Below are 24,420 nucleotides of genomic sequence, written 5' to 3' on the forward strand. Positions count from 1 at the left end.
ACTTAAAGCACAAAAAAAAAAAAGCTTAAAGACCTTATATAGACTGAACTCTCAGGATTGGGGCTGTCTTCTTCACCACTGTTGCCACAAATTAGCCAAGATACCAATGATTAAGTTTATTTTACCTCATGTTACAGTGGCAGGATCCCAGGACTGGGATCCATAAATCAGTTTGATACTCTTGAGACAAGCCAGGGAAGCTCACTGTGCCTCGGTTCTGCATTCGGTAAAATGGAGAGAGCCTTGTCTACTGTATGTACCTCGGATTGTTATTGTGAGGCTTAGATGTAGTGATGGATGAGAAAGTACCTTATGAACTGATTAGCCCTGGTCACCAAGAGTAAGGAAAGGTGATTTACCTGGCTGGGTGGTTTATGCTCTGCTTAGTTCTCTCCTGTACCATAGAGTGGGGCCTATACAAAATCCCTGCTCCCCACCCCCTCCTGCCTGCAGGATCTCTGCAGTTTCCCCCATCCATTCTTTTCTGCTCAGCTGAAGGAGGTTAAAATTCCCTTGAGGCTTTGGAGCTGGCCAGAGCCTAGGCCTTCATGTTATAGGTGGCCCTAGAGCATTGCCTTTGCAATAAACAGTGCTTTGGTTCCTAATTGCTTTTCCCTTCTTGTGTGCTGAGCAGTTTATCCCCACCTGGCAGGTGAGCTAATAGGCTCAGAGAAGTGGATTCTGCATACTGGTGTGTTCAGTCTCCTGTAGGGTCTACAAGCTTGAGCTGGAGCCCTTTGGGGACCTGAGGAAACTGGTGTTTATCTCCTGCAGTGCTGAGAGAGGCCTGGGGTACCCTGGGATTTCAGATCCTTGGGGTCAGACACCTCACTGTGTGACCTTTGGCTAATCACTTACTCTTTGAGTCTCCTCTGTAAAACTGGGATAACAGTTCCTTAGTTGTGAGAATTAAAAAACATAATGCACCAAAAGCCCATAGCAGGAGGCCTGGCTTCCTGGGGAAATGCTTAGTGAGAGGTAGCCATTATTATTAATTTAATGACCCAGACCTCAGGGATTGGGGGTGAACAAACAGCAGGGGTAAGGGAGGGTGGTTGGCATTTAGCTGTAAGGAGGAAGCAGATGGACAGTGTGCTTCAGAGCCTTTGTTCTTCAACTCTGGGCTAACTCCAGCCCAGACGTATTCCTTGTGACCTCTCTACTGTCAAGGCACTCAAGTTATGGCTTCTTGGCCTGACCATTCTTGGTTTCTGATATTGGAAATTGGGCTGGTGGGCAAATGGAGGGGATGAGTGCCTCACATACCCCTCCTCTAGTGCTGTATGTGTGTGTAATTAGAACGTGCTACCACCTCCTGCACTTGTGAGCTGTGCATGTGTGAAACCATAGGCTGGAGCTAAAGACCAGGGTCCCTTCCTGGCAGTCTCACTGGCAACTTGGTTGTCAGACATTCATTAATTGACATCAGCATTGTGCAGGAAGCTTGTTAGAACTGCAGATATCCAGGTTCTGCCCCCAAAACTGATGACGAGAACTTGGGGGAGGCAGGAACCTGCATTTTAACCTAGCCTCCTCCCACCCCCCACCAGGTGCTGCTTAGACCACAGGTGTGGTATTGCAACGTAGTACTACTCACTGGTCCCCTGTTTCCACAGTGGTAAAGTGAAACATTTTCAAATTGACTTATGCTCAGGACCGCTATCTAGCTGAGTGGGGAGGCAGAGTAGAGAGAGGGTTTGGGGCCCACCTCCATCATGGAGCTGTGCTGTTTTATTTTTTTATTCAAGAAACTCTTAAATACTTAATACATACAAAAGAATATAAGTGTAGGATGTAAAGAAAAATATTAAGACAAAAACCCATGCACATACTACCTGGCTTAAAACTCTTTGTTTTAAAAGTATTAAATGCAGTGCTGTGGATTTGGTTAACCCTTGCCAAAATTAACAGCTGAAAAACATTGGGTAAAGTCAGAGTAACTTCAGCTTTGTCCAGAGAGAAGCTACCTCATAATTACCTAGGGTGCTTGTTTATAAAGTAGATTCCCAGGGACGGGGACGGGGACGGGGACAGACACAAACATAAACATCTCTGGAAGGTGCTACCCAGGAATCTACTTATTTTGTTTTTAATTGTGGTGAAATGTACATAGCAAAACATACATCACCTCAACAATTTCTGCATGTACAATTCAGTAATACCGATTATATTCTTCAAGTTATGTAACCATTCTTGCTATCCTTTTCCAAATCCTTCTACCACTAATAAGATAAACTCTGCTCCGTAAGCAAAAACTTCGCCTTTGTCCCTCCTTCCCACCTCTGGTGGCCACTAGTAGTCTTTGGTTTCTATATATTTGCTTATTTCATGTAAGTAAAATCATACAGTATTTGCCCTTTTGTGACTAACTTATTTCATTCGGCATGAGGTGGCATGCATCAGGACTTCATTTCTCTTTATGGCTGAGTAGTGTTACATTGTGTATATATACAACATTGTGTTTTTCCATTCATGTGTTGATGGACATTTTGGTTGTTTCCACCTTTTAGCTACTATTAAAAGTGCTCCAGGGAACATTGGTGTTGAGGTTTCTGTTTGTGTTCCTGCCTTTACTTCTTCTGTGTTTATATCTGGGACTGGGATTGCTGGGTTATGTGATTGTTCCATGTTCAGCTTTTTGAGGAACTGGGAATTTACATGTTGACAAGCTCCTCGGTTGATAATTCTTGTGCATACTAAAATCTTAAGGCTAAAGTCCTTTGTAGCAGTAGTGTCTGAGGTAGCTTGTCCCCTCAGAAACCTGGGTGTATTTAAAATTACATGGTTAGGGTGGGTGATCAACAGGTACAAGAATAGGACGATGATTTGCAGAGGACAGGATTCTCCACACCCAGAACTCCTATAGCAAGGGCTGTAGTCCCTGAACTAGGACAGGCACCCAGTCTCCAGACTCCCAGCCCAGGGTTCTAGTCACTCCCCCACTCTCCATTTGGAACATGAGGCAGTCAGTGGTCCTTCCTTCTTGTGGGTTGCCAGATTTAACAAATAGAAAATGCAGGAGACTAAGTTAAATTTGAATTTCAGATAAGCAGCCAATTCTTTTTTTTTTTTTAATTTAGTATATCTGTAACATTGCAAGGGACATACTTATAGTAAAAGCAAATCATATACTGTTTATCTGAAATTCAAATTTAACTGGGTATCCTGAATTTTTATTTGCTAAATCTTGCAAGTTTATTCTTTCCTGCAGTTGCACCAGATTCGAGGATTGCCCCAATGAAGAAAAAAATTACTGCTGTCAAGCTATCCTGTGAGCAAGCTATCATGTACCCCTTTCATAGTTCAGGAAAATGAGAGGATAAGTCTGATTCCTAGGAGCTTCCCCTAAGGTACCTCTCGCCTCCTCATGAACCTAGTTGCTTGGCACTCGTTGATGTGTGGCCTAGCTAATGCCTGTCAAGTTAGAAGCTGCATGAGAGATTGGTCAGATTTGACCCATCTGCCCCGGCCTTGTGAGTTACTTTATCGATAGCTGCGGTTGGCACATCCAAGCATGGACTCCAAAGTCCATGCTGTTAACTGCTGCTCTGCCCTGCCTCTTAACCTAACCAAACCAAAAGCCCATTGCAGTCGTGTTGATTCCGACTCATAGCGACTTTATAGAACAAAGTAGAACTGAGCCACAGGGTTTCCAAGGACCGGCTGGTGGATTCAAACTGCCGACCTTTTGGTGAGCAGCCGAGTTCTTAACTGCTGCGCCACCAGGGCAGCCTAATAATAAGTTGTTGGTGGGGCATTGGATAGGGGTCAAAAACCACCAAACCAAACCCACTGCTGTCAAGTCAGTTCTGACTCATAGAGATCCTAATAGCATTTCTAAGGCTCTAAATCTTTACGGAAGCAGACTGCCACATCTTTCTCCCTTGGAGCAGCTGGTGGGTTCCAACCACTGACCTTTTGGTTAGCAGCTGACTGGTTTAACCACTGCACACCAGGGCTTAGACCTCAGACGCCTTTATATATGCTGAAGGGAAAGGGTATGGTGGAATAAGGTAACTGCCGATGCTTCAAGTAGGGAGTGGAGATCTGCACTTGGAGTGGTGCCCTGGTTGCTGAGTCATGTCCTGTTCAACATCCGTGGGGTCCCGGGGCTCTGTTTTTCTTCAGTTGAGGTGTAGCATGTAGCACTAACAGGGCTTCCAAAAAAAAACCCACCGCAGTCGAGTCGATTCCAACTCACAGCGACCCTATAGGATGGGGTAGGACAGCCCCATAGGGTTTCCAAGGATCACCTGGTAGATTTGAACTGTAGACCTTTTGGTTAGCAGCCGAACTCTTAACTACTACGCACCACCAGGGTTCTGAGAGGTTTCCAGGCTGACCCAAACTCCACTGAGTGAAGCAAATTAGCGGCTTCTGGGGAGCAGGACTGGCTTAGGTGACCTGGATTTGGGGAACTAGTCTCTATCCAAGAACTATATAGCTCTCCATCAGCTTCTGGGACCCCCGAGCATTTGTAGAGTTTATAGGTTACCACGTGTTCCCAGCCAGCAGGGCAAGGTGGAAGCTGTTATCACTTGATCATTTTAGAGAGGAGGAAACAGAGATTTAGTGAGGGTGCCCAGCCTGCCAAGGCTTGATACATAGCAGGTCAGTGATAGCCAGGAGAGTACCTGAGGCTTCCAGGGCCTGCCTTCCCAATATCTTCCAGAGGGAGCTGAGAGGTTCAGCTTTTCCTGGCACAGTGTAAAGAGGAAAAGTTGGGAATGGCATTTGGGCCCCTCCCAGACCCACTTCAACCAGAGCACTCCTTTTCTCTGACATCTATTCTACTTCCACTTGAGAAGTCGTGTTTCTTAAAAGCAGATGGTAATCTCAGGGCTCTCTGGTACAGTGGTTGAAGTTTTCAGCTGCTGACCGAAAGTTAGTTCAAGCCTACCAGCAGCTCCACAGAAGAAAGCTGTGGCAGTCTGCTTCCATAAAGATTACAACCTTGGAAACCTTAAGGAGAAGATCTATTCTGTCCCATAGGGTCGTTATGAGTCAGAATCAACTTTGTGGTAATGGGTCTGGTTTTGGTTTTCTGTTACAAGCACCATCAGCTCCTTAACGCTTTTGGGTCCCTGAGGCCCTGCCCCCCCTTCCCACCTGAGAGTGGGTTTAGATGTACACAGCATATTTGTTGAGGGGGGGAAACTGGCTTTCAGATCTGTAGTTGAAGCCCTGGATTGGAAGTCAGGAACTCGGTGTTGATCTCCACTAAAAACTCCCTGGTACTTTGGGCACAGCCTGGTCCCTTGTGGGCCTCAGTTTTCCTATCTGTACATTGAGATTTCTTAACTGTGTTGTAGCCCAGACTGGGTCCAGGATCAACCTCTCTACTACAGTAATGGGGGTGATCCAGAATAATTTCTTGGAGATTCAGAAGCTTTTCCTTCCAGCAGATAGTACCCTAGATTTAGGACAATAAAAATGAGTTTGCAACCCCAGAGGTGGTTACTGACTTCTGGGGTTGTGGGAAAACTGCTTTAATGTCAGCAGCTTCCTGTCAGGCATGCAACAGCACAATGCTTTGTGCCTCAAGACTGCCTGAGAGGGTTCACTCATGAAATCCAGGCCCCAGCTCTGTGCCTGGTGGTTGGCCTGACTCTCTTGTTTAGAATGAAATTTTTCGTAGAAAACTGTTTTTCTGCTTTTCTTGAAAACTCAGAAAATCTGGCAGAGCTAATATGCCTGTGTTCATGGGTGGAGCCTCAGCTGCTATTGAGTGGGTGCTGCCCCCTTAGCTCTAGTGGCTGTGCTTTCTAGCTTGCCAGGGTTGCCAGCCAGCCTTCTCATGATTTTACAGTACTTCTTGGGGTGTGGAGGCCTCTCTGAGCCTCAGTTTTCCTCATCTGTAAACTGGAGGTAAGTAATCATCATACCTACTTCCTAGAGTGGTTATGAAAAGTAAATGAGCTACTACATGTGAAATAAAAGGTTGGTGGTTTGAACCCACCCAGTGGCTCTGCAGGAGAGACCCGGCAATCTGTTTGTATACATATTACAGTCTGGAATACTATCAGGCTGTTCTACTCTGTCACATGGGGTCACTATTAATCAAAATTGACTCCACAGCACCTAACAAACAACAGCAGGCATATTGTAAGGGCTTAGTAATTGATTACAGTCTAGCGAGGGTGAGAGGCACACAAATGCAGCCATTTCAGGTAGCGGTAAGTGCTCTGAAGATAATTTCTCTGAAGGCACTAAGTTGTAGACTGGATTAGAACTTGATCCAGGCTTGCCAGTTGGGTAGCGCTTTACATTGGTCAGTCGGTGAAAGCCTCCTTGAGGAGAGTTTACACTGGGACTTGTGAATAATGAGGAATCAGCCATCTTGCTTCAACATGGATGGTGTGACCTTGGACAAGTCCCTTGCTTCAGTTTCACTTTCTGAAAAACTGGGATAATAAAGTGTCTCTTTGAAGTTCTTAAGTGAAATCACACATGTATAAAGCATTTAGACCAGCTCCTGGCACCTACTCAGCACTCACTGAAAGATGGTTATTGTTACTACTGGTCTAACTGGAACTGAATATACTCTTCAGAAAGGCTGGATTTGAGAGCCACCACTTGGAGGCCGGAGGCTTTAGTTGTTGTCGTCTGCTGTGGAGTCAGTTCCGACTCAAAGCGACCCCGTATGACAGAGTAGAACTGCTCCATAGGGTTTCCCAGGCTGTGCAGTCTTTATGGGAGCAGATCGCCACGTCTTTTCTCTCTTGGAGTGGCTGGTTCAAACCACCAGCCTTTCTGTTAGCAGCAGTGGTCACTGATATGGTTAAGCTGTCATGATTATTATTTAATCATTTTTTGGGCAGGGCTTCAAGGACTGGTACCAGCAGTGGGGGTGGTACCTGAGAGCTGGGCAGGAGCCATTTCTGGACAGGGAGTGTGGGGCATTGAGATGCCTGGGTCGCCAAGGGCTAAAGATAGACTGCCCGGGCAGGGTTGGGTCGGCTGGGCTGGCCAGTATCATGTGACCAGAGCTCTGCCCGCCCTTTGCTCCTCCTTCCCAGCCAAGGGAACGCAGACTCTGCACTCCTGGGCTGGCTGCTGCCGGGCAGTTTTTTTTTCAGCGGGGCCTCAAGATAGTCTGATCCTCTGAAGTTTCCTTCTCCTCCTCTCTCTCTCTCTGCCCACTGTCTCTGAGAGTGCCCTTCAGCCCCCTCCTGTATTTCATCTGCAGGTCTGGGGGATTAGGGGCTTGAGGGCTGGGCAGAGAGAGGCCTCTGGGAGGTGACTGTGGCGGTGTGAACTGATGAACAAGGTGAGGCAAGGTACCCCGGCATTCTTTTACTCTGTGGAAGAATGTTTCTGCTTAGAGGGTGCTAGGGCCAGTGGGGATGGGATGAAAGGCCTATCAGTCTCAAGCTGCTTCTGTATGACTTCACCCCATCCCAAGGCTCGGCGACAGCTGAGAAAATGCCAGGCTTTTCACAGACTCTGCCCTGAGGCTGGCCAAGAGGGACGGGCACAGGTGGACGGTATAACCCAGACTCCATTTCCCACCCACCTCACCCTCCCCTTAGATGGTTCAGCTGCCTTCCATAAACACGATCCCAGGCTGCAGCTCAGGCAGATGGTGGCAGCCTCCCTTATGTCAGAACTCCTGAGTCCATGTCACCTAGAGCCCCTCTGAGCAGCCTCTGCTGTGGTCCCAGGGCATGGCTGGATTGGAGGAACTGGGAGGTGGGCATAAAACAATGCCTTTTCCTCATGGGGCTCTCGGGGTGCTAGAGGTAAGGGACCTTAGCTGAGTATGCCTGGTGGCAGGGATGAGGATTGTCAGGTCACTGGTGTCTGATCTCAGGGGCATCACTCGCCCTGTTCTGTGACCTTAGACATCCCTCCAGTGGGCCTTGGTTTTCCCCATGTGTACAGTGATGCCCTTGAAGTTCTGCCTTTGAGAGCCTGCTCTATTTGCCATAATGAGGTGGTAACTTGGGACCCCTGGGTCTCTTCCACCCTCTTTAGTGGCTAAGAGCACAGGTTTTAGAGTCAAACTGTTTGGCTTCAAATTCTGTACCACAGCTTGCTGGCTGTGATCATGGCAAATAACGTTTCCGTCATGCCCCTTGGTTTTCTCGTTTGTAAAATGGTACCAATTACAGAAACAAACTCGGTGCTATTTTAAGGATCAAATAAGAAAATCTGTGCAAGGAATTTAGAACAGTGTGTGGCATCTAGTAAACAACTCATTACATATTATCTGCAGTTGTAATTAATGAGTACATCTTGCTGCTAGCATTTTTCTTCTTCTGCTTTGATGATCTTGAACCCTCTCCCCTCACTCGTGTAGATGTAATATTACTTAACCTTGTTCAGCCACAACCTTGTCATCAAATAAGTACTTCATCCATCTCACATGTCCTCGTATCAACTCTGTAACATAGGAGAAGGAAGGAATGTTAGCCATCTTTAGTTGAGGGTGAGGCTCAGGGAGGCTGTTGTGGTATCCCCAAGGTTATGAAATTGATGAGTGTTGGGATCTGGACTAGGGCCCAGCGCTGATTTCAGCCAACTGGTTACCTCTGAGTCAAGGCCAGGCTAGCGTCTGGGTTGCTCTGGAAGCCAGCAGCTTCAAGGACGCTTGTTTCTCTGCCACTGGGGGGCTCCAGCTGGGGGTTGAGGCTGTTGGCCAGGAACTCACCATTATTAAACAAGTGTCTGTGAAGTAGGCCCTGGGGCTACTGCTCTGAAAGTGGTCCGTATCCTCTGGGAGCACATGCTTTGGTGGGGGTGGGTGGGGACAGAGAGGCAACCTGACATTTGATGTTTACAGTGCAGTAAGGAGCATTTCTGTTCCCCAAGGAGGCAGTGTCTGCCCTGAGACCTAATTGCTGACTGCAGGAGTTGGCCACATGAAGGGCAGCAGGGTAGGTAAGAGTGGACCCTGGAAAATGCAGCCCCTACCCCTAAAAGAAGTTCTTTGCAGTCAGGGTAGACTCAGTCTTTTCAGATGCCAATATATAGAAGATGATGCTTGCCCCCAAATAAACATTTGGTCTTCCCCATTCTCCCTGGCATTTGTCAGGCCTAGTATGTGGTTGTCCTTTGCCAACCACTCTCCGTCCTTAAAGGCTTTCTCCCATCCACGCCTGCCCCCATTCCCACAGCCAGGGCTCTAGCCCAGCCTTGTCTCACCTTTCACCTGACAGGTCCCTCAATTCCAGCTCTTCCTTCTTCTTATTTTTTTTTTTTGAATGAATTTGACTCACCCATGCGTCTTGTCCCCTAAAAACCTTCACTGGCTTCCCATTGATTAAACCAGTTTCTTGCTTCTTAGCCCTCTTAGATCTGGCCCTTCTTGATAGCTTTTATTTGAAAAGGTCAGCAGCCTTAGAACCTTTCTAAAACACAACAATGTGGAAAAATGCTATCTTTTCATCTGGCCCGGTACCAGGTGTTTACAGGTTTATTCCTTTCTATAAACCCTGGTGGCATAGTGGTTAAATGCTATGGCTGCTAACTAAGAGGTCAGGAGTTTAAATCTGCCAGGTGCTCCTTGGAAACACTATGGGGCAGTTCTACTCTGTCCTATAGGGTCGCTATGAGTCGAAATCAACTTGAAGGCAGTGGGTTTGGATTTTTTTTTTTTTTTTTATATATATATATAGGCCAAGAGAGACTCCTTGGGGCCTGAACTCTCTCCCTGACTGAATGACTAGACTTCTTCCACTCAAAGGAATTCCAGGCTTCCCCCACGGTCTTTCTTCCTCTCTAGCACAGCAGAGGTTTTAGGCCAGAGCCCCCCATTGGGAACTTATGGTAAATTCCCTCCTTTTTTGTTCTCTTTCTTGTGGAAACTTGCCCTGAATCTCCTGTATCTGCAGGTCAGTCTGGGGCAGAACCCCAGGGAACCACTGCCCAAAGGCAGGGCCTTGCTTGAAGGTGCCTCAGTTTTGTGAACTGGATTGGGTGAACTGGACTAGTTAGTCCCCAGGAGTTTTCCCCATGCTTACTGATTCTTTTCTTTCATGTTGATAGATGGTTGTGATGGTTTTTCTCTCTCTTTAAGGGATTGCGGGGAAATTTTAGGCTTCCTTTGTGAATTTGAATTCTGATATTTTGCGGTTACCGTGTGCTGAGTGCTCTACTATACTCTGTTCATTGAAACATCACAACTGCCCTAGGAGGTAGCTATGACATTTTTATAGATGAGGAAACTGAGGCTCAAAGAGGTCCTGCAAGGGACAAGACCATCACAGAACAAAGTTCATGTGCTTAATTAACCACGGGGCTGTCCTGCTTTCCTGTACAGTATAGTGTTTGAATGAAAGGACGTTGTTATGCATTTGAAAGTTGAGGTGCCAAGAAGCAAAATCTCAGAGGGGTAGATGCTCATAGGGGTATGATTCAGCCACTCCGTTTTATAGCGGGGCAGCCATCCCTGCTTCCACCACCCCAATCATTAATTTCTCTCTGTCCTGGCATCCTTTGGCACTCACTAGCAATATGTAGTGGTTTAGCCGCTGCCCCCAATAATCTTAAGCAAAGTAAATTTGGCATAAATCTGCGCTTCCTGGAAGGTTCCGTAGGCACTACCACCAAATTCAGATTGCTTCTTGCATATAGAAATTCCTGTGTGCTTTGTTTAATACACAAATGCATGTGTGTATTTAGGAAGCAAGCCCCTTTATCCCTAGAACTAGAGTCAGTACTAGCTCCTGACTGACCATGGTCCTATGGGACAGAACATGGCTTTCCTCCTCTTCCAGATATCCTTTAGTCTTCCATTTGCCTTAATTGACGAGGAAGACCCTCCTGGAGCTTCAGTCGGCCATCCTCCCTGCTAGCATGCTGGGCCCCAGAGGCCCGTGGACTGATAGGCTGGCTGGGTGTGGCTCCCTCCTGCCAGGCCCCTGAGTGGGGCCCACCTCTCCACACTTCTACCTCAGTGTCAGAACCTCCCCCTGCCATCAGTAACTCTACCAGTGCCCTAAGATTCCTGTAGAAAGATTCTTAACCCATTCCTCTACCAGTGGCCACATGTGAGCCATTAGGCTCCCTGGGATTGCTAATGAGCTTAAAAGGAGCACTGGAAAGGGAGTCAGGACATCTAGCTCCCACTCTGAGTCTGCAGCTAGCCCTGGGGCCTTCACCTTTCTGGGCCTCATTTCCCTAACTGCAAATAGAGAAGGTTGGACTAGATCTATATTGGCCTTTTTCCTGTAGTAACATTCTACAGTGAGATCATTGGTGGTACAGTAGTGGAATTCTCACCTTCAATGGGATAGACCCAGGGTTGATTCCTAGCCAGTGCACTTCATGCACAGCTCCCACATGTCTGTTAGTGGAGGCTTGCCTGTTGTTACGATGCTGAACAGGTTTCAGCAGAGCTTTCAAGACTAAGATGGAGTGGGAAGAAAGGCCTGGCGATCTACTTCTGAAAACAGTCACTGAAAACCTATGGATCACAAAGGATGAATCTGCAACTGATCATGGGGGTGGTGTTTCGATGTTCTCTTGTTCCGTGGGGTTGCTTGATAGCAGCTAACAACATTTTGCTGTTGTCTTGGGCAAGTAAGGGGTGGCGTGTTTAGTGTTTCCTGAGCTGGGCTTTGGTGGGTGGTGGCAGCCATAAACTTCAGAATGCAGGGGGCTTTACTTTCTCTGATTTGTCTGTGATGGCACTGGAAGTGGGAACTGGTGCCTGAGCAGGGATTGGTTTTCGTTGTGAGCTGTTTGAGATGCCAGGTCCGGCTGGAACTGGTGTGTGTGTTCGTATACCTGTGTGTGTACATGCATACAGTGGCAGCTGCCTGATGAGCGTGGTTGGCTGGGAGGGGACCCAGAAAGAGATCTCAGCTTTGCTTCATTTCCTCATTTGGTTCCAGTGTAATTGAAGTCAAGTCAGACCTAGTGTTGTTTCCAGGGCCTCCCTGCCCCCCGCTCCCAGCCTGATGGCCCCTCATGTGAGCCTCCAGGGCTTCCTCGGTTTCCCTGAGGCCCTGTTGGATTTTTATAGATCTGTGGATTTTGCTTAAAGGCAGAAGTGTTTTTCTGTCCCCAGTGGATTTTCTGCCTTTTGAGGAGTTCGTTCTTTCTTGGGGCAGTAGTAGACTGAGTCCCAGCTGGGAACAGAGCAAGATCAGGACTCTGAATCCTTGGGACAGCTGGGGACCCTAACTGGAGATGGAGCTTTTAAACAGACTTCACTTGGGCTTCTGCACAGGACTAGTTTAAAAATATTTCTGTGTTTGCACAGACTAGCCACATGCCCCTCATCAACTTGGGGTTGGTAGGGATTAGGGAATCCGTGGAGACTTTTAGTGGCAGGAGGGCTCTTGCACTGATTGGTCTGGAGCCTGAACTTTCAGTACTTCACCATGCCCCTTTGTGATCTTGGTGAATAAAATGCCGGTCAGGGTGATCACAGTGTGTGGCCCTCCTCCATTCTGAAAGGGTTTTTTATAAGAAGAAACAGGCAACCCCAGAAAAAACTTTGCCTCACCTTTTTGAGGAAAGTCTTCAGGAACAGCTCACCCTCTGAACCTGATTCCCCTTTCCGATTTCCTGTTAATGAACTTGGTGTTGCAGATCCTTTGGCCTGCCCCCCTCCTGGTAGCATGGAGTATTGTTAGGGGGCATAGGGTGGGTCCATACCTCAGGTGTAAATGAGGGAGATTTCATATTTCTTGTAAGGTGCCTTTACCTGGTCTTTGTTTGTTCCTCATTTGATCCTCAGCCTTGGCTTGTGTGTGACATCCCAGGATTAGCAGGAGAGCGGGGACAGAGTAGCCTTCTAGGCTTAGGGGCTTCATCCCCTTGGGACTGAAGGAAATATTTTAGTTCTCCAACACCCAGCACTAGGGGTGGGGATGCTGTTGGCTGGAGTTCCACAGCTCCAGCTCTCAGAAGGTATGTGAGGTGTCTTGAGGGGGAAGTGGCCTGGCAGGAGGTGGAGGCCAGGAATGCAGTGGCCTCGTAGTTAAGGAGTCAGGCAAGGACACTCTCTACTCATTAAGGGATCATGGGTCTGATCAAGGAGTACAACATTCCTTCTGAGACCGGCTGGGCAAATTTCTCTGCTCAGGGACTAGGGGCAGCTCTTGTCCTGGCAGTGGCTGCCAAACAGTGGAAGCAAGGTGATGGGAGGAGAGTGGGTGAGCAGAGCCCCAGGATGTCTCTTCCGGTGGGTCTCTGGGGGAGGAAGGGCTCAGAATCATATTGGGAAAACAAGTGTGGGTGTAGAAGGGACTGGACCTATTAGAACCACTTCCTTAAAAAAAAAAAAAAAAAACAACTTGTTTTCTTTTATAAAGCCCCATGTGTTTCATTGTTAAAACTTCAAAAACTACTGGAGAATTTCAAACAGAAAAAACTATCATAAGCATACTACATAACTACTGATAATACTTAAAATAATATCGTTATAGTTCTTACTGTGTGTATGTACATATACCCATTTTTTATTTTGTTTTATAAAACAGAATTGTTTCATAACCTTCTCTCGTTCCTTGTGTTCATCTTTTTATGTTAGTAGAGATCATTACCGTTTTAATGACCTATTTAACAATTGATGAATTTTGATTTATTTAGCCAGTTCTCTACTGTTGGACATGTGGGGCATTCAGGTTTTTTAAAGTATACACAGAACATTGGTGGGCATCCTTATATGTAGCTCTAAACACTTGTCTAATTTGTATCATGAGGATAAATTTCTAAACGCAGAATTGTTGGGTCACATGGGAGCCCACTTTTTCCTTGAAAACTTGAAAGGCAGGCAAGCGTTTCCTGAGTGGCCAGCCCTTCCCTTGAGTACAGGTCAGCCACCAAGGACAGATCTAGCCCTGGGGTTTGGTGGCTTAGCGAGGTCCCTGGACTTCTTGATTGCCTGCTTAGAAGTTTTATACTGCCTTCCTTATGACCACTAGTCCTGATCTGCTTACACACAGACTTCTAGAATGTTAGAGCCACAAAAGCCCTTTCAGAGGTAATGAAACCTTCCATGATTCAGAAGCCCTGAATTACTATGCCGACTCTGCTACAGACTTACCCTCTCCAGGCCTCAGTCCTCGTTTTACAAGATGGTATAGAGCCACACTCTGTCAGGGCCCTTCAACCTCAGAGTCTGGGCTTCCAGGGCTTTTGCTCCCTGCTGTTTTCATGGTCTCACTTTCTACAGATTCTTCAGGAAGAGGATGATGAAGTTGTTACTGGTGTTTGAGCAGGTTTCCTTTCCCTGTCCATTATGTCTTCCTCCTTTGGAAACCTGCAAGTCACTTGAGTGTGTTGTGGGGATGGGATGGATAAAAGTGAGGCGCTGGTAATGGCCTCCCCGCCCTGGGCTCAGTATAACCACTCTCTCCCCTTTTTGTTTCCACAGAACATTCCGCGCCGGCCAAGGTTGTGAGAGCAGCAATTCCAAAACAGCGTAAAGGCAGCAAGGTAAGGAGTAGGAGTGGGCAGTTTGAGGGGACTTGTTGGAGATAGTGGCATCTTTCTTGCTCTAGTGAGTGCCCCTGGGCTGCCAGCTAGTTCTGGATCCTCTCTGAATAGCAGAAAAGCCCTTTCTGGGCCCCCAGTGTGGATGGTTCTGGTAGACTGACTGATTTGGCCTCTGATCTCTTGGTAGAACTGGATCTTGGGTGAGGGGCTGAATGACAGAGGCAAGGTCACCCCCAGGATTCTCATAAAATGTGCCTTGCAGGTTGGTGACTTTGGAGATGCAATCAACTGGCCCACACCGGGAGAGATAGCCCACAAGAGTGTGCAGGTGAGTCTCTGGGGAGGGATGGGCAGATTTGAACTCTATCTACATACACATCTGGGGCCTTCACAAGCTTCCAGAACCTTGGGTTCCACCTTTTCTCAGTCTTTGTAGGAGGAGTGGTTGGTGCAATATGAGCAGCATCAAAATAGCTAAGAATTATCGTCATTTCAGCCTTTGTAGTGTCAGGGACTGTCAAGTGCTGTCCATTCATCATCTCATTTAACCCCCACAGTGGACTCTGAGATAGGTCCTTTAATAATTTCTGGTGTATAAATGAGACCACTAAGGCTCAGAGAGGTTAATCACTAGCCCTTGATTATACAGAGTAGATGAGCAGGTGGGGAATGGAAATCAGATGTGTTGTATGGATCCAAAGTCTGTATTTTCCACCACTACGTTTCATTGCCTATTGGTGAAACAGGAGAGTGGTTATTAGGCCGAGTAGGTACCTCCAGGCCACATGTCTTGGAACCTTCCTTCTTCCTCAGCTAGGAGGAAAAGGAATAGCTCTCCTGGGCCCCAGTAGAGGAGGAACTCCTGCTCAGTCCTCTCCCTCTTAATGCTTTTGTTTTGGACTTGTGGCCTGTAGTCCTAATTGGCTGTGGCCAACTTCAGTTCAAAGGTAGGCTTGGTGTGAACAGACCAGGAGCCAGCATTTCTTCCATCCCACAGATTCTACCTAGATGGTGTCCTGTGGCAAGGAGTAAACATTTGGCCCCTCTAGGTCCTGGCCCATCTGTGCTGGGGGTTGTCCCCATCACTTAGAATCTGAGAAACTGGGGAGATAAATTCTTTTCTCAAACTTCCTAGTCTATTTGGCTAGGCTTCCCGGTAAAAGCATCTCAGGCATGAAAATAGGACCTTAGAATATACCCGAGTCTAATCTGCCATCTTATGCTACCGCTTCTTCTGCCCTGTCCTAGTGACAGGGAGCTCCCTTCCTCCCATCCCAGGAGGCTCTCATACAAGTCCTGCCTCCCTGTTACTTTACTTCTTGCTGCAGCCACAGCCCCACAAGCCTCAGCCTGCCCGTAAGCCACCACCCAAGAAGGACATGAAGGAACAGGAGAAAGGAGAGGGGAGCGATAGTAAGGAGAGCCCAAAAACCAAGTCAGATGAATCAGGGGAGGAGAAGAATGGGGATGAAGACTGCCAACGAGGAGGGCAGAAGAAGAAAGGTACGTAACTTTGAGCAGGACTTGGGAGAAGGTGTCAGGGCAAAACTGTGCAATGTCGGAACTATGGGGGCTGGTGGATTTCAGGCACCCCTGAGAAGCCAGTGGGAGGCTAATTAGTATAGGCCATTGGGCAGAGCTCCTCACTTCAGCCACCCATCCATGCATGGCTTTCTTTATTAACAAGCATTTGGTTAGTGGTGGTCTCAGCAGTAGGTCTATAGCAGTGAACAAGATGACAAGGTCCATGCTTGCAGAGTACTCTTTGCTGTCTTTTCATGTACTGGTGTCCCATGTAAGGTTTTTTAAAAAACAAGAGTTTCCAAGACCTGCTGAAATGGTTAGGATATGGGTTCAGCTGCTCTAACAGAGACCCAAATTAAGAGTTGTTTAAACAAGATATTCTCTATTCCAATAGCTCAGTGTAAGTAGACAAGGCCAAGTATGGCAACTCTTTAATTACTTGTGTCTTGTTGGTCCTTGGCTCTTCATCATCTAGGATGGCTTGCTGTTCCCTTCTCATTCCAGCCATCAGGAGGGGAAATAGGGATGGGCAGCTCCTTTCCTTTTAGGGACACAACCTGGAATTGGCTACCTTCACTGGGATCTCATAGGCAGAACTTGGCATGTGTCTGCAGGGAGACTGGAAAGTGTAGTGTTGATTCTGGGCATCCCTGTGGCTAGCTCTAGAAGGGGGTTCTATGACTATGGAGAAATTGATATTGGGAGTCACTATCACACCGAGGTCTACCAGCCTCTTATTTTAGAGGTGGAAAAGAGGTCCATTGTGGGGAAGGTGTTTTCCCTAGGTCACCAGATTGTGATTCACCCAAAGCCTCTTCCTCAAGCCTTTCTCACGTGCCCCTGCTATCTCCCAGGGAACAAACACAAATGGGTTCCATTGCAAATAGACATGAAGCCTGAAGCACCCAGGGAGAAATTGGCCTCGCGCCCCACTCGGCCACCAGAGCCTCGACACACACCTGCCAGCCGCGGGGAGATCAAAGGTATGCATCAACCACTATGGAGGTCCTGGGCATGGGGGTCACCCTCAGGCCTGACCCAGTGCCCCCTCTCCCCATAGGGTCTGAGCCTGCCACCTATGTGCCCGTGCCCGTGGCCCCCCCCACCCCAGCCTGGCAACCAGAGACCAAACCGGAGCCTGCCTGGCACGACCAGGATGAGACATCGAGTGTGAAGAGTGATGGGGCTGGTGGGGCGCGGGCTTCCTTCCGTGGCCGTGGACGGGGGCGTGGTCGCGGCCGGGGACGCGGCCGGGGTGGCACTCGAAGTACGTGAGGCCCCTTTGGGCTCCGGGATGTCCAAGGGGGTGCGGCGGGAGTGGCAGGCAGGGATCTCCTCTCCCTCATGGTACACATTTTCCCTGTAGCCCATTTTGACTACCAGTTTGGCTACCGAAAGTTTGATACTGCAGAGGGGCCTCGCACTCCCAAGTATATGAACAACATCACCTACTACTTTGACAATGTCAGCAGCACCGAGCTTTACAGCGTGGACCAGGAGCTGCTCAAAGACTACATCAAGCGCCAGATGTGAGTGGGCAGGAGCCTTCTTCCTGGAGAGATGATGGGTGGGGGCTGGGGACCACCCGAGGGTGTCAGCTAGGCTGAGCAAAACTGGCAAGCCCTTCTGGAACTAGTAGCATTGCCACCTCTGGCTGGCACCAGGAGGGATAACCTTTCTCTGATCCTTTAAACTAAGTTTCCATAAAGTTACCATTTTATTACAGAAGCAATACCGTATTTACCCTCAGAATATTAGAAATTATCACTAACAAAAAGGGAAAATGCCTAGAACCCACCACCCAGAACTGGTAATGTTTGGTTTGAAAAGATGGAAGCTTATAATTATGTTATTGTACACCCACCCCCGCCTTTTTTTTTTTTTTTTTCTGTTAAAGTAGAATAATCTTAACACAGATGGGCATTTAGGTTCTGTTTGGTGGCGGTGGTTTTCTTCTTTTATGCTGCCATTAAAAATGCTAGCAAACATTTATTGAGTCCTTGTTATTGGCTAGGCCCAGTGCTCTGTGCTTTACAGGCATTACCATATTTAATCCTACACATTTTATCTACTTAATTCCAATGAGGTGGGGCTTTTCCCACCCCCATTTTATAGACAAGCAAACAGAACCAGTAATTTGCCCAGAGTCTCACAGAATAGTAAACGATAAAACACAGATTTGAACACGTGTCAGTCTCATTGTAAAGCATCTGCTCTTAACCACTGTGATACATTGTCCACAGTGGAGTGAGAGTCATGCAGGGAGACTGATTGCAGTGGAGCGTGATACGTGTTTTAGGAGCAGAGGAGAAAGCGACTGACAGCATTTGAACTGGGTTTTAAAGGAGGATGAGGAGATTACCAGATGTACAGGGGAGTGAAGGGCACAGAAAATGGTTTGAACCAAGGTCAAGGGGCCATGAAAGAATAAAGTCATTTCTTTTTAGCCTTTAAGACTGTACAGTGGGGAAGCAGGTAGGTTAGAGCCTGTCTAAGTCACCTGGGTGTACAGCAGGACCGGAAGGCACATATGTAAATGGTGCAGGAACCCCTCAGTGATGCCTCTTCTCCCCTCCACTCAGTGAATACTACTTCAGCGTGGACAATTTAGAGCGAGACTTCTTCCTGCGACGAAAAATGGATGCCAACGGTTTTCTTCCCATCACCCTTATTGCTTCCTTCCACCGAGTGCAGGCCCTTACCACTGACATTTCACTCATCTTTGCGGTATGTCTGCTTCCCCGGGGCTAGGGTGAAGGGGAGAGGAAGGTCCTTAATTATGGAGCTGGAGTTTGGGCAAAGGCAGAAAACCCTGGAGGGGAGCCCCCTTCTGGGTAAAAAAAAAAAAAAAAAAGGTACTTCTACTAAAATCCCAATGCTTGGTTAGCTGTGTTTTTTTTTCTTTCTCTGCTTTATTCCGGAAAATTTCAGACATTTACAAAAGTGGACAGACTAGTATAATGAACCCATCACCCAGCCTCAGCAATTATTAACTCATGGTCAAATCATGTTTCATCTATACCCCCATCTCCTTTCCCTCCCCTCCCCCCCCATATTACTTTGGAGAAAATTCCAGATAACCTAGCATTGCATCCACAAATATTTCAGTACGTAATTTTTTGTAGATCTAGAGGCCTGAACAGATTCGGGTTTGTTTGTTTTTTCTTTCTCCGTCATCAGGAATACTTTTTAGATAATGATGTATTCTTTACGGTGGTGCATAATGCTTGATTGTCTCTCTTCTTGTGGTACGCTGCCACTGATGATCATTGCCTGTTTCAGTGGGGGTTGCAAAATGGAAATATTCTAATTTTGTCCACGTGTCAACATTTTGTTATCTGGAATACCTCTTTAAAGAGAAATTTTTCTTTATTCACTATTCAGTTACCAAGGAGGTATAGTTTATACAGGAAGAGCAGGATAAATGCTTGATTTTTCCCTTTTTTAACCAGTTTTCAGAATTATGAGTTGAATCCCTAGTAATCTTCAAAGGTCATCAGTAAGGTTTATTTGCTTTTGTTTTGTTTTAGTATGATTACAAGCTTATGGAATCAAACATGTTTTATGTATTTCAATCCATGGCAGTTGATATGTTGGATCAAATTGTCCCATCTTTGGCCAGTGGGACCCCATACCCTGATTCATCTTGTACATTTCCTGTCTCAATTCTGAAATTGGCCTTTTTTTTTTTTGAGGAACTATAGTTCCTTTAGGGGAGGAGGGTCTGGGGGTGTGGTATTTATGGTGTTTACATGCCACAGTCTGAGTTATAAGGGGTGCTTACTGCACCTTGGTTGGTTGTTGCTTCTAGAGGTTTTTAATTTTTTTTTGTATCCTTCCCCTTTCTTAGATAAGTGGTAGCATATAATACTTGCATCTCTTGATTTTTTTGCTTGCTGTATCTAGAGACCACTGTGTAGTAGTATATAGAAAGATTCTTTATTCCTGTTCGCAGTTGCATAGTGTACACCGCTATGTGGATACTCCATAGATTATTCAACTAGTCCCCTATGGATGGGCATTTTGGTTGTTTCTAGTCTTTTACTAATACGTGAACTGCATTAGTGCTTTAGTGATAGCCTTGTATATATATCTTTTCATATTTTTGCCAGCGTGTATTTAGTCTAGATTTCTAGAAGTGGGATATCTGGATTAAAGGGTAAACATGTATATGATTTTGCTAGATATTACCAGATTCCCTTTGTAGGGGTTGTATCCTTTGCATTCCCACCAGCAGTACGTGAGAATGCCTCTTCCCTCATAACCTCAACAAATGTTGTCAAATGTTGACATTTTTTGCCTCTTCGATTTAAAAACCTTCTAAGTTTTTTAAATAAAAGCAAACATGCTTAGATTGAAAAAAAATTACAAATTACAACCGTATAAAAAAAAACCCAGTGCCATCGAGACGATTCCGACTCATAGCAGCAACCCTATGAGTATAAAAAAAAAGAGTATAGGAGAGTGTTTTTTAAAAACTCCTCTTCTTGCCAGCATAGCAAGGGCAGGGGTTTGGGGACCATGGTTTCAGGGACGTCTAAGTCAATTGGCATAATAAAATCTATTAACAAAACGTTCTGCGTCCCACTTTGGAGAGTGGCGTTTGAGGTCTTAAACGCTAGCAAGCAGCCATCTAAGATGCATCAATTGGTCTCAACCCACCTGGATCAAACGAGAATGAAGAACACCAAGGACACAAGGTAATTATGAGCCCAAGGGACAGAAAGGGCCACATAAACCAGAGACTACATCAGCCTGAGACCAGAAGAACTAGATGGTGCCCGGCTACAACTGATGACTGCCTTGACAGTGAACACAACAGAGGACCTCTGAGGAAGCAGAAGAGCAGTGGGGTGCAGACCCCAAATTCTCATAAAAAGACCAGACTTAATGGTCTGACTGAGACTGGACGGACCCCTGTGGTCATGGCCCCCAGATCTTCTGTTGGCCCAGGACAGGAACCATTCCCAAAGCCAACTCTTCAGACATGGATTGGACTGGACAATGGGTTAGAGAGGGATGCTGGTGAGGAGTGAGCTTCTTGGATCAGGTGGACACTTGAGACTAGGTTGGCATCTCCTGCCTGGAGGGTAGGTGAGAGGGTAGAGGGGGTTAGAAGCTGGCGAAATGGATTCGAAAAGAGAGAGTGGATGGGAGGAGTGGGCTGTCTCATTAGGAGGAGAGCAGTTGGGAGTATGTAGCAATGTGTATGTAAGTTTTTGTGTGAGCGACTGACTTGATTTGTAAACTTTCACTTAAAGCACAATAAAAATTAAAAAAAAAAACAAAAAACTCCTCCACTACTCATCCTTTTTCACAGAGGTAAACACCTATAACACTTAACCTGTGATCTTAGAAAAGATTGGTCTATACATATGTATGTATGTATACATGTAAAAATTCAAACACAGAAGGGATTTTATGCACACTGACCTATACACAGCACTTTTCACGTAATGATACATTTTGTGGGTCTCTCCACCTCAACACGTGTAGAGAGCTGTTTTTATGACATGAGAGTAGTATTCCATTGAACTGTATGCCGTCGTTTATTTAAATTGTCTATGTGTACAAGTTAGTTTCCTTTTTTTTTTTTTTCCCCTATTGCAAACATTGTTGCTGTGAATAGCCTTTGCCTAAATCTTACACACATTGTCAGCTGTTTGTACAAGTATTTCTCTAGGGCAGATACCTGGAAGTAGAATTGTAGGGTCAAAGGGTAGGTGTGTCTTTCACTTGTTCCCCTCCTATAAGTTTGAACATCTCACGTGTCCACCAGTCATGGAAGATTGATCATGGTGCCAGTTTTCTTATACCCTTGCCAGCACTGGACTCATTCCTGGGCTTGTGCGGGGACCAGTCCCTCTTACCAGCTTCCCAGATGTCAGCCTGTCCCAGTCCTTCCTCTTCATCTTCTTCTCCCCTCTCTCCCCCACTGCAGGCCCTGAAGGACAGCAAGGTGGTGGAGATAGTTGATGAGAAGGTCCGCAGAAGGGAAGAGCCTGAGAAGTGGCCTCTTCCTGGTCCTCCGATAGTAGACTATTCCCAGACCGATTTCTCCCAACTTCTCAACTGCCCCGAGTTTGTCCCTCGCCAGCACTACCAGAAGGAGACAGGTGGGTACCCGGCTGACGTATGGATGCTTTCCAGTTGCCCGTCCTTTGGCCAACAGTCCTGCTCAGGGCTAGCGGCAGAAGGAGAACTGGAGGGATGAAGACCTCACTTTTCTACCCTTTAGAATCAGCCCCTGGCTCTCCTCGGGCAGTCACCCCAGTGCCAACCAAAACGGAGGAGGTCAGCAACTTGAAGACACTGCCCAAGGGCCTGTCTGCCAGTCTACCTGACCTGGATTCTGAGAACTGGATTGAAGTGAAGAAGAGGCCTCGTCCCTCCCCAGCACGGCCGAAGGTGGGTATGGTCTGTCTCTTGGCCTGGCATATAGGAGCCTTGGCTGGAGTGTTTGAAGGAGATAATACATAGGCACAGAGCTCTGGGCTCTGAGGGGCTGGCAGGGTCATAATGTGAGCTCAGGTCTTCAGTCATTCAGGAAGATTTGTGTGGCCTGACTTCTATTTTGCACGGGGACCATCTCTTAGGGTGCCCTAGCCCAATGAGTTCTTGAGTGGCATTTTTCATAGGAAGAGATCATGCAGCCTCCGGAAGCCCTATCCCAGGTTTCTTGATGATTAGCAGTTTTTTGCTTTATCTAAGCCTTAGTATTTATTGTTCTTTCTGCCTAACATGCTCATCACCTGGCTTACTTGTGCTCATTCTTTAGATCACTTCATTTTAACTACCTTCCTGGAGTTTGTCCTTTCTGTCCCCATATAAGCCCCTCTGGTCTTCAGAAGAGGGAAGGGAGAGGGAACAGATGGATGGCCCAGAGGGTGGAGTTAGAGTCTAGACTAGAACGCAGGTCTTCTGCCCACTAACTTGCTGGGTGACTTTGCAGAGCTTGTCTAATATCTCAAGGCCTCACTTTTCCCATCTTAAAATGATAGGACAGAAGACTTAGACTGCTATAGAAATAATAAAACACTATGCGTATGGTACAGAATGAGGCCAATGTTAATGAATTGTTTCATTCTCAAACTAAAATTACTGCCTTTTTTCCAGGTGTGGGCTTATTCTCTGTTCATACCGCTATCCGCATCCTGTCTATCTTGGGCTTTGGGGGCCTCTTTGGTCTGGGGCTTGTGAGGCTTCAGAGATGACCTTAGTTTATTGTGCTCATTGTTTAGATCACCGTTTAATAGCCACTTCTTCCAGGAAGCCTTGCCTAACCACCACTGTCCCCTCCCTCCGGTAGATTAAGTGCCCCTCCCTGTGTGCTCCCATGCTCCTATTTGTATCTTTTTAATTTTATTTTGTTGTTGCTGAGAATATACATGGCAAAAACATACCGATTCAAGTTTTTACATGTACATTTCAGTGACATCGATTACATCCTTCGAGTTGTGCAACCATTCTCACCCTCCTTTTCTGAATTGTTCCTCTGCTATTAATATAAACTCACTGCCCCCTAAGGTTCCTATCTAATTTTTCAAGTTGCTGTTGTCAGTTTAAGCTAAACTATTGTTTAGTTTTAAGAATATTTAGAAGAATATTTTTGGTTTAAGGTTTAAAGATTATCTTAGGGCCTGGGACAGGAACCATTCCCAAAACCAACTCTTCAGGCAGGGATTGGACTGGGATAGGGAATGGAAAACGATACTGGTGAAGAACGAGCTTATTTGATCAAGTGGACACATGAAACTGTGTTGGCATCTCCTTCTGGAGCGGAGATGAGAGGGCAGAGGGGGCCAGAAGCTACCCGAATGGACACGAGGAGAGAGAGTGGAGGGAAGAACTGTGCTATCTCATTAGAGGGAGAGCAATTAGGAGCATACAGCAAGGTGTATGTAAATTTTTGTATGAGAGACTGATCTGATTTGTAAACTTTGATTTAAAGCACAATAAAAATTACAGGAAAAAAAAAAGATTATCTTAAGACAATAGTTTCAGGGTTCATCCAGCCTCCGTGACTCTAGAAACCTGTTTATGTCTTTACTATACCACATTGCAGTTGGCTGGTTGGTTGACTTTCTCTCCCACTAAACTGTGAGCTCCCTGAGTACAGAGACCTAGTTGTCTTCATTATTCTGTTTTTACATTCTTCATACAGGGCCTGGTAGTAGTATGTACTTGCTCGTCTATCAAATAATTGAACGTCTGCACTTGGTAGGTCCCAGCCTAGGTACCAAGAATATAATGGAAAGCAAGGCAGCTGTGGTCCTTGCCTCTTGGAGCTTCCCATTTATTGGGGATGCTGAGTAGGTGGATAAATAGTTAAGTCAACCTGTTGAACGTCTGCTATGTGCCCAATTCCATGCTATGTAGGATATAAAGGTAAATAAGGGCACAAGCCCCTACCTATAAGAAACTTATCCTCTAATTGTTTGTGAATGACTGTGCTGTGGGCTGTGAGTGGAGGAGCCTGAACTCCTATGGGACATGCTTTCC

The 24,420-nt window shown here is 46.5% G+C and overlaps 1 protein-coding gene across 3 annotated transcripts in view; it reads left to right on the forward strand.

Moving 5' to 3' along the window:
- The window catches only part of LARP1 (La ribonucleoprotein 1, translational regulator), a 63,345-nt gene that overhangs the window by 25,248 nt on the left and 13,677 nt on the right, over nucleotides 1-24,420 (forward strand). Inside the window, exons 2-10 of one of the 3 annotated variants that reach the window (XM_064278645.1) lie at nucleotides 14,333-14,394; nucleotides 14,657-14,722; nucleotides 15,723-15,897; nucleotides 16,773-16,901; nucleotides 16,979-17,086; nucleotides 17,285-17,447; nucleotides 18,501-18,645; nucleotides 21,860-22,034; nucleotides 22,157-22,326. In XM_064278645.1, coding sequence (XP_064134715.1) covers nucleotides 14,333-14,394; nucleotides 14,657-14,722; nucleotides 15,723-15,897; nucleotides 16,773-16,901; nucleotides 16,979-17,086; nucleotides 17,285-17,447; nucleotides 18,501-18,645; nucleotides 21,860-22,034; nucleotides 22,157-22,326 — 1,193 coding nt within the window. Of the gene's footprint in view, nucleotides 1-14,332; nucleotides 14,395-14,656; nucleotides 14,723-15,722; nucleotides 15,898-16,772; nucleotides 16,902-16,978; nucleotides 17,186-17,284; nucleotides 17,448-18,500; nucleotides 18,646-21,859; nucleotides 22,035-22,156; nucleotides 22,327-24,420 lie in introns of all 3 variants that reach the window. The other 2 variants (XM_064278651.1, XM_064278648.1) reach the window with 2 other exon arrangements.

The sequence above is a fragment of the Loxodonta africana genome, chromosome 2 (genome assembly GCF_030014295.1).
Source record: "Loxodonta africana isolate mLoxAfr1 chromosome 2, mLoxAfr1.hap2, whole genome shotgun sequence".
Lineage (NCBI taxonomy): Eukaryota > Metazoa > Chordata > Mammalia > Proboscidea > Elephantidae > Loxodonta > Loxodonta africana.